Genomic DNA, 10,839 nt, shown 5'->3' on the forward strand with positions numbered 1-10,839 from the left:
TAATGTCACTATTAAGGGAAAGTGATCCGAATCAATATATTCTCCTACTTCTAGTTTCTTAACCTTCTCTCTTACCTCATCATCCACTATTACATAATCAATCACCGTTCCCCTTTCACTTCCTGAGCGTGTATATTCTCCTTTTTCATCCCCTTCTATATTCCCGTTTAAGATATACCATCCCAAATAAAAATTCGACTAATTGGCTCAAAAATTTATTTATTTGGTTGAAAGTTCAAATATTTGGTTAAAAAGTTAACTTTTTTGACGAAAATTCAACTGTTCTGTTGAAAATTCTTTTTCGGGTTGTAAATACATCTGTTTTTCTTTTTAATTCGTCTTTTTCATTTAAAATTGAGTTATTTTGGTATAACATACAACTATTTGGTTTAAAAATATCTTTTTTTGTTGAAAATTCATATTTTCGGGTTCAAAATTCAACTACTTTGTAGAAAATTCGTCTTTTTGGCTTTGAAAATTCAACAATTTGATAGAAATTGTTTTTCATCAATAATTTTTCTGATATTATAAGTAAATTCGTATTTTTAATTGAAAATTCGCTGGTAAAAAATTTAATTTATTGATCGAATATTCAACTACTTGGTTAAAAAATGAACTGCTTTGTCAAAATCTTATTTTATCAATTGAAGATCCAGCTCTTTGGTGAAAAATTAAACTATTTTGTTAAAAGTTTTTTTTTCAAAAACATTTTTTCCACCGCAAATATAACTATTCCATTTTTTGTTAAGAATTGATCGTTTTTAGTTTCAAATTCAACTCTTTGGTTTGAAATTAACTAACTTATTGAAAATTCAAGTGTTTTGTAGAAAAATCATCCTTTTGACATAAAAAGTCAATTTTCTTTCCAATTCATTTTTTTTTGTTTGTTAAAAATTAAATTATTTTTGTTAGAAAACTCAAAATTTTAATTAAAAATTCATATTATCGGGTTAAAAATTCAACTGTTTTGTAGAAAATTCGTTTAGTTGAAAATTAATTTATTGTTCTTGAAAATCTATCTCTATTAGTACTAAAAATTTTAAGTTAAAAATCAAACTGTTTTTGATATGAAACTTACATTTTATGTTTTATATAAATATGTATAAAAAATAATTTGTGAATACTTACCGTAAGTTTCTGGATAATTAATAATTCTTCGTTTGCTATCGTTTCTAGATTTGTAAATCGTCTGCTTGACAATATTGAATTTGTGACGTAAAATAAAGTATATTGTTTCACAAAACGCGTGATATAAGCTTTAATAAAAAACAAGACATAGCAAGCAGGAAGCTCTTTCAAAGATTGTTATCAAAGCTGATATCAATATTTTTTTATTTAGAAATCAGAGGCGTAGAATAATTATATAAATGCTGAAATACTTCAAATATTATATTTATTTATTATATTATATTATATATTTTATTTATTTCCAACCCGGTGAATGAAAAATGAACCTAGCCGACAACAATTTAAAAAACAAAATTTTATATATTTTTATTATTTTATTATGATATATAATACTTTTTTTAGTAATTTATTTTTTTGCATTTATATTTCTTTTTTTTGCAGTTGCTTCCTCCTAAAGATTGTGTTTTAGTTGTAAATTTTATTATCTGAAAATTCAACAATTTTATTCAAAAGTCATCCTTTGTCGTCGCAAATTCAACTTTTACGTTGAAAATTTAACTATTTCTTAGAAAATTTACTTGTTATTTAAAACTCATATTTTGCTGGTGAAGTCAACTAAAATCTTTTTTTTGGATAAAAATTCATTTCTTTTAGTAGAAATTGTATTTTTCTTGGATAAAAATGCAACTTTTTGGTTGAAAATTGAACAATTTTTAATAAAAAGTCATCATTTTTTGTATAAAATTCAACTATTTCGTAGAAAATTGACTTCTTATTCAAAACTCATATTTTTATGTTGGCAAGACAAACTGAAATATTTTTTGGAAGAAAATTCAATTTATTTATATAAAAATTTGTGTTTTTAATTTAAAAACTCATCTATTTTTGTAGAAATTGGCATCTTTCTAGATAAAAATCCAACTTTTTGGATGAAAATTCAAGAATTCTGATAAAAAGTCATTCTCTTTGTTGGAAAATTTAACTATTTTGTAGGAAAAAATGCTTCTTATTTAAAACTCATATTTTGAAGTTGAAAAGTCAAAGTGACATTGTTTTCAGAAGAAAATTAAATCATTTCTTTTTTTAAATTTGCATTCTTATTTTCAAAAATTGATCTATTTTAGTAGAAGCTGTATGTTTCATGGATAAAAATGCAAATGTTTAGATGCAAATCCAACAATTTTGTTAAAAAGTAATTGTTTTTGGTTAAATATTCAACTATTTCGTAGAAAATTTGCTTCTTATTTAAAGCTCATATTTTTATGTGGACAAGGCAAACTGAAATATTTGTTTGAAGAAAATTCAATTTATTTATTTGTGAAGTTGTGTTTTTAATTTAAAAATTCATCTCTTTTAGTAAAAAATGCATCTTTTTTGGGAAACAATTATAACAATTTGGTTAAAAAGTCATCCTTTTTTTTTAAATTTAACTATTTCAAAGAAAGTTTATTTATTTAAAATTCATATTTTGGATAAAAATTCTATTATTTTCTTTAAATTTTCGCCTTTTAATTACAAAATTCATTTATTTTAGTAGAAATTGCATCTTTCTTGGATAAAAATGCAAAGGTTTGATTGAAAATACAACAGTTTTGTTAAAAGGTCATTCTTTTGAGTAAAAAATTCAACTGTTTTGTTGAAAATTTAATTACTTCGTAGAAAAGTCATTTTTTAATATTTATATTTTGATGTTGAAAAGTCAACCTAAAAATTGTTTTGAATAATTATTTTATATTTTAATGTTAAAAATTGTCCTTTTTTATTTAAACATTCCTTTGATTTAGTAGAAGTTTCATCTTTCTTGGATAAAAGTGGAACATTGTCTGGTTAAAAATAAAATTTTGTTAAAAAGTCATCCTTTTTAGTCGAAAATTCAACTACAGAAAATTTACTCGTCGTTTAAAATTCATATTTTGATGTTAAAAAGTCAACTAAAATCTTTTCTGGATGAAAATTTAACTAATTAAACTTTTTTTATTGAAAAATGCATCTTTTCAGTATAAATTGAATCTTTCTTGGATAAAAATCCAACTTTTTGAATGAAAATTAAAAAAATGTAATTAAAAGATCATCCTTTTTTTTAAATTCAACTATTTCATAGACAATTTATTTGTTGTTAAAAATTCATATCTTGGATTTAAGAAGTAAATTAAAATCTTTTTTGTATGATAATTATCCTGTTTTTTTGTTGTTGAAAATTTCTCTTTTTAATTAAAAAATTTATCTATTTTAGTAGAAACTGCAACTTTCTTGGATAAAAATACAAACGTTTGGTTCAAAATACAACCATTTGTCTAAAAAGTCTTCTTTTTAGTCGAAAATTTAATTGTTTCGTTACTAATTAGTATTTATTTACTTCTTGTTTAAAATTCATATTTTGAAGTCAAACTAAAATTTTGTTTGCACAAAAATTGAATTTTTTGTTTGAAAACTTGTTTTTTATTCAAATTAAAACGTTATATAAACGATAAAAGTGCAAATTTTTTGGTTAAAAATACAACAATTTTGTTAAAAAGTCATTCTTTCTAGACGAAAATTAAATTACAGAAAATTTACTTGTTTAAAAGTCATATTTTGGTGTTAAAAATTCAAATGAAATCTTTGTTGCATTAAAAATTGAACTATTTTAACTTTTTTTTTTAAACTGAAAGATGCATCTATTTTATTAGAAATTGCATCTTTCTTGGATAAAAATCCAACTCTGGATGAAAATAAAAAAATATATTAAAAAAATCATCTTTTTTTTCGAAAATTTAACGATTTCATAGACAATTTATTGGTTGTTAGAAATTCATATTTTGGATGATAATTATCCAGTTTTTGTTGTTGTAAATTTCTCTTTTTAATAAAAAAATGCATCTATTTTAGTAGAAACTGCATCTTTCTTGGATAATAATGCAACCGTTTAATTGAAAATAGAACAATTTGGTTAAAAAGTCATTCTTTCTGGTCGAAAATTCAATTGTTTTGTTGAGAATTCAACTAATTCATATTTATTTACTTTTTGTTTAAAATTCATATTTTGAAGTCAAACTGATATATTCTTTGGACAAAAATTCAATTATTTTTTTGCAAACTTGTTTTTAAAAATGTCTTAATTCATCTATTTTAGTAGGAATTGCATATTTCTTGAATGAAAATGCAATTATTTGGATCAAAATTCCACAATTTTGTTTAAAAAATCATCCCTTTTGTTCGAAAAGTGAACTATTTCGAAAAAAAAAATATTTTTTTTAAATTCATACTGTGGAGTTAAAAAGTAAATTGAAATCTTTTTTGGATACAATTTCTTTTTTAGTTTCTCCTTTTCATTAAAGAATTCAACTTTTTTTTTGCTGAAAATTTGGTTTTTTATTTAAAGCTTCATCTGTTTTAATAGAAATTTCATCTTTCTTGGATAAAAATGCAATTTTTTGGTTTTGCTCTTTGTTGAAGATTCATATTTTTATTTGAAAATTCATCTCTATGGTTGAATGTTAATCTATTTCGTTGAAAACTGATTTTTAAATTAAAAATTCAATTGCATATTTCAAAGTTCAACTACTTAGTTCAAAATTTGTTTGTTTTTTCTGAAGGATTATCTCTTTGATTGAAAATTTAATTATTTAGTTGAAAATTTAACTATTTTTTTGATAATTAATTTTTTTCTGAAAATTCCATTTTTGAAAGGAAAATTCATCTTTTGGCTTCGAGGTTCAACAATATACGTGAACTTTTTGTTCATTTAAGACTGAAAAATCTTTATTTGTTAGAAATTTGTCTTTTAGTTTAAAAATGAATCCTTTTTTTAATGAAATATCAAGTATTACACATTTTTGTTGACAATTCATCTTTTCATATTGAAAATTTAATTAATTTGTTGAAAATTCAAGTATTTTGTTAAAATGTCCTCTTTCATGGTAAAAAAAGTATTTTTCTTTGTTCAAAAAAAAAAAAATGTGAAATTTTTTTATTTGTTTCTGAAATATTGTTTTATTCCGTTTATAAAAGATCCTATGTTTAAAATATTACAAGATTAAAATTATAGTATTTATTTGAATGTTATTGATTAGGAAGATTAAAAAATTGGTCAAGAAAAAATCAGAGAATTTAAAAAATGAAGTTTTCACCCTACAAAGCATGTATTATCTGAAACACAAGAAAATTTGCGTTAGTTTCAAATTCCATATTTGATTATTTCTGGAAATCTAATTTAAATTTCTAGTTTCTAAAGGAAAAAAATTTTTTTTTCCAGGATGTTTCACATGTTGTATGGAATCCGGACTCAGGATATACAACGTAGAACCGCTGGTCGAGCAAGCACATTTCGAAAGCGATTTAATGGGCAGTATCGCGATAGGAGAAATGCTCTGGAGAACAAATATAATCGCAATCGTTGGAGGCGGATCGAAACCTAAATACGCTGATAACACAGTTTTGCTCTACGATGATCAATTAAAGAAATTTATCATGGAAATCACATGTACCGGTCCTATTAAAGCAGTCAGATTACGAAAAGAGAAGTAAGATTTTTTTTCAATTAAAAAATAATCAAGGTGGGCATTTTAATCGAGGAAAAAACGTCCCGGAATTGAACTGCAAATTAAAGCACTCAAAGTGGAACTCTTTTGGATTTTAAACTTTTGAAATTGATGCTTAAAAAATATTTTATTCCGAAATTTTGTATTTATAGCCTTAATAATTTACAAGTATAAAATAGAAGCTTTTAATACTTTATAATTTAACAATTTTTCTCTAAAAAATATGTGTCACGAAAATCTCCAAAGCATTGTTGCTTCAGTTGATTAATATTTATTCATTAAAAATTTTATTATTACATTTTTGGTTCAAACAAATAATTTTCAACCACAAAAAAGAGGGAAATTCCAACAAAGTTGTTAAATTTTCAACTAAATTGATGAATCTTTAATAAAAAAATTAATTCTCAAGAAAAAGTGTAATAATTGTTATTTCTACAAATTATTTTTTAATTTTCAATCAAGAACTGTTAAATAAACCAAAAAATACTAATTTCCAACAGAAGAGTTTAATTTCTAACCAAAAATAATTTTTCAATCCATAGAGAAGGAAAATACTCATACAAAATGTTGAGTTTTTAAATCATAAAGATTAATTTTTGAAAAAAGTTGAATTTACAACGCGAAAAAATTAAGCAGCTCATTTCTAGTTACATAAATTAATTTTTATTTTGAAAAAATACTTTTTTCACAAAATTGGTTGCATTTTTAGCCTGAGAAACTAACTTTGAACTAAAATGATGAATCTTCAATCAAAAAATCAAATTTTTAACTAAATAGTTAAATTTTTAACACAGAAGATGATTTTTCTACACAAAAAAAAAGACAAATTTTTAACAAAATAGATGAATTTTTGAAAAAAAGTTGAATTTACAGCACAAAAAAATTAAACAGCTCATTTCTAGTTACATAAATTAATTTTATATCAAAAAAAAAAATACTTTTTTAACAAAATTGGTTGCATTTTTAGCCTGAGATCTTCAATCAAAAAATCAAATTTTTAACTAAATAGTTAAATTTTTAACGCAGAAAATGATTTTTCTACAAAAAAAAGACAAATTTTTAACAAAATAGATGAATTTTCAACTAAAAAAAGATCCATTTTTAACGAAAAATAGGATAGTTTAATCTTCAGAGAAATAAGTTTTTAAGAAAATAAATTAAACAAAAAGATTAATTGTCTATAGAAAATTTTAACGAAAAATGGAATAGTTAAATTTTTAGTTAAAAAATAGTTTTCAATTGAAAAAACTAATTTCCAACCATAAAGTTTATTTTTCTGCCGAAAAATGTATAATGTTTAACAAAATATTTTAATTTTTAATTGAATTTTCCACCAAAAAGGTTAATTTTCTACTAAAATAAGAGAGAAGTTTTTAACATAAAAAATTCATTTTCAACTAAAAAGTTAAATTTTCAACAACAACAAAATGATTTAATTTTCATTTTGAGAAATATGTTTTTAAGCAAATAAAATAGATTTTAAACTATATAGTTAATTTTCAACCAAGCAGATAAATTTTTTACCAAAAAGATTAAATAAAAAAAACTAATTTTGAACCAAAGAAATTCATTTTCAACAACAAAAAAACTAATTTTCTACCCAAAAGAATTTTTTTAAATTACATGAATTTTCATCCAAATATTTTTATTTTTAGTCGAGTTTTTTATCAAATAGTTGAATTTCCAAATGAAGAAGACTGTTGTTGAAATCACCACGATATAGATAAATTTGTAGTTAAAAAAAATTAATTTTTGAATTAAAAAACTAATACCCAACCAACAAAAATTAATTCTCAATTAAAAAAAAAACTAATGTAGGACCAAAAAAGAATAATTTTAAACAAAATAAATGACTTTTCAATCAAAATTTAATAAAAAATTAAGTTAAATTTGTGGTAAATAATTAATTTTTAATCTAAAAAAAAAATAATTTTCAACCGAATAAATGAATATTCAACCAAAAAATTACTTTTCTACCAAAGAAGAATATTTTTGACAAAATACAGGAATTTCCATCTGAATATTTTAATTTTTAATGAAGTTTTTAACCAGATAGTTCAATTTCCAACTGAAGATGATTGATTTTCTAACCATCATGATATAGTTAAATTTTTAGTTTAAAATATTAATTTTTAATTTTTTAAAAATCGAATTTTCTACTGAAAAGTATTACTATTAACAAAATAAATGAATTTTCAACCAAATATTCTAATTTTTAATGGTATTTTCAACCAAAAAGGTTAATTTTCTACTAACAAAAAGACAAATTTCCAACATAACAGATGAATTTGCAACTGCAAAAATTAAATCTTTAATAACAAATTGAATATTTTAATTTTCATGTGGAGAAATAGTTATTTAAGCAAATAAAATAAATTTTCAACGAAATAGTTCATTTTTCAGTCAGAAAAATTATTTATCTACTAAAAAGATTAAATAAAAAAAATTAACAACAAATTCATTTTTAATGTAAAAAATAATTTTCTACTGAAAAAGAATGATTATTAACGAAATAAATGAATTTTTAAACAAATATTTTAATTTTTAATGGAATGTTTAACCTAATAGTTGAATTTTCAAGCAACAAGGTTACATTAATATTAATTTCTAATAAAAAAACTGCTTTTCAAGCCAAGAAAAGGAATTTTAAACTAAAAATATTAATTTTCTTCCAAAAAAGATTAATTTTTAAAGAAATACATGAATTTTCTATTAAAATAGTGAATTAGGATAATTAAAAAAAAATATTCATCAGTTAGATACATTTTGAACAACTACAAAAAGTTAATATTTTTTAATTTAAATGATAAATTATGAACCGGGAATTTTATGAGATCGAGGAAAACCGAGAACTGACAGTGAATTTATTTTTTGACCGTGAATTTTACAAAATTTTTAGAAGAAAATTGTTGTCCAACTTTAATTTCAACCGTTTTTTTAAAAAATAATTTGTCAAATTCTGATTTCTATAAATTATTATATCATTCAGTTTAGAATGCTTAATTCAAAAATCTTTCAATTTAAAAATTTTCCATTTAAGATTTTTAAGTTTTAAAAGCATGTATTTTAATTTAAAGAATTTTAAAATACAGTTTTAAAGGCTTAAAAAATTAGAAGTTTTTAAAATCGAAGATTTTTTAATAAAAAACAGGATGGCTGCCGGACCGGGAAACCGGAAATTTTACGAATTTTTAGAAGAAAAATCTGCCCTTCAATTTTAACAGTTTTTTAAATAATGAAAGTGCAGTTTTGAAGATTTAAACAATTAAAAGTTAAAAGCATTTCAAGTTGAAAATTTTGGATAAAAAACCGTTTTATTTTATCAACAGTAAATATAAATAAATAAATTATTTTTTAAATGGAAATAATATAGAAATCTGAACAATAATTGATTTGTCCAAACAATTCGAGATCCGTTCAAAATTTGAGAGTTTACAGATTGCAACTGTTTCAATTCGAAAATCTTAATAAGAATTGAAATTAATATATCATTTATTCTGATAATTTTATTTTCAAATACGAATTTTCATGATTTATCAATAGTATAATTTTAATTTAGAGTTCCAGGTTTTCCTTTATATTATTTTTTTATATTAAATTTAAAAAATAAATTTATTAATTGATTATTTCTATTAATTTGTTTTGGCCATTAAAAAATGTAAACGTGCGTTTTACTATTTTCAACTTAAAAATAAATCCATAATAATATAGTAATAATTAAAGGTTTTTATTAAATTAAAAATATTGTGAGTCTAAATTATTTAATTTTTATGCCATTTAATTTGAAATTTCTTAATGTAGAAAAACAATAAGTATTTAATAATTATCAATATCTCACTGTTCATTGAAGACGAGTAAATTGAAACCAAATATTGAAAAGAAAACAACTTGAAACTGAATTGTTTTACATAGAAAGCTTTGTATCTTTAGATTTTCGAAGAACTTTTAAACTTTTAGCGTTAAAATTTTAATTCCTAAGAATTTTAAGAACATTTTTTATTCTTTTGAGGTCTTTCTCAATTCTTAAGAAAAATCTAAATTTTTTGTTTGAAATCTGCAAAAATCTACATTTTATTTTAAATTCGGCTGTAGGTATTTGAAATAATTTCAAGTTCTAAATTTAATTCGAATCTTTTTAAAACTTTTAACTATCTCTTAAAATTACTCTAATTTGTTTACAAATAATAATTGTTCTATTGTTATTTATAAATTCAAAATTGAATTTTTTTCAAATTTGCAGGATTTTCTAAATGTTATAGGAAAAATTCAATTCATTTTGAAATATATTTAAAAGTTCCGAAAAAAATTCTAAAATTATTTTGAATTTGGAAAAATTTAAAACCACTTTTAAATTTCTCAAGATTTTGAAATAAAATTTTAAAGCTTTTAAAGGATGCCTAGACTATTTAAAATAGAAATAATTGAACTTTTAATTACAGAAATGTTAAGTTAAAAAAATTATTTTTCAATTTTTAATGTGTCTAGTCTAAAATTACTTAAAATAATATAATTTTGAAATTTTTTAATGTCCATTGCTTGATTCTTTAATTTATACTGTAGAAAATGTTAATGTGGATATATATTTTTGGAACTTAACTGAATATTTGAACTCTATAATTGATAAAAGTTCTAAACTTTGCAGTTTATTTGGATTTCATTTAGCTTTCATATATTTCATTTATTGGAATTTTCTCGCCAAATTATATAAGATTTTCTGTAAAATCTATAACAAAATATTATAAATTACCTGAGTTTCTTAGGGACCGTCCATAAAGGACGTCCGCTAATTTTTTATAAAACTAGAGTGACCCCTCCCTTATGTCACACATGGTCACATTTTTACTAACCACCCCCTTCAAAAAGACGTCACAAATTTAATAAACCCCCCTCCTTGCGTTAAAAATAGTTTCGTAAAAAGAAAAATAATATCATATTTTAATTTGCGTACGAAGTCATTAGAATCATTTGTCATATTTTATCATATATATTTTGAAATCTATTTAAATTTATATTTTTTATAGTGCATACAACCAAATTTTTTTCATAATATACATTTTAAATCCTATTCTTGAGTCCAAGGACTCGTCATCCATTCTGGAAAAGATGTAATTGTTGGAAGAGCATCTGTAGTTTCAAGTACTGGCGGCGGTCTTTCGTCAGATCCTACGTCTTCTTCCTCAATCCATTCAAC

The 10,839-nt window shown here is 22.1% G+C and overlaps 1 protein-coding gene across 1 annotated transcript in view; it reads left to right on the forward strand.

The window, feature by feature from the left end:
* The window catches only part of LOC117172809 (WD repeat domain phosphoinositide-interacting protein 4-like), a 35,107-nt gene that overhangs the window by 3,577 nt on the left and 20,691 nt on the right, over positions 1–10,839 (forward strand). The window contains exon 2 of the mRNA XM_033361048.1: positions 5,363–5,630. Within this exon, the coding sequence (XP_033216939.1) occupies positions 5,363–5,630 (268 nt within the window). The remainder of the gene's footprint in view (positions 1–5,362; positions 5,631–10,839) is intronic.

Source organism: Belonocnema kinseyi, chromosome 5 (genome assembly GCF_010883055.1).
Source record: "Belonocnema kinseyi isolate 2016_QV_RU_SX_M_011 chromosome 5, B_treatae_v1, whole genome shotgun sequence".
Taxonomy (NCBI): Eukaryota; Metazoa; Arthropoda; class Insecta; order Hymenoptera; family Cynipidae; genus Belonocnema; species Belonocnema kinseyi.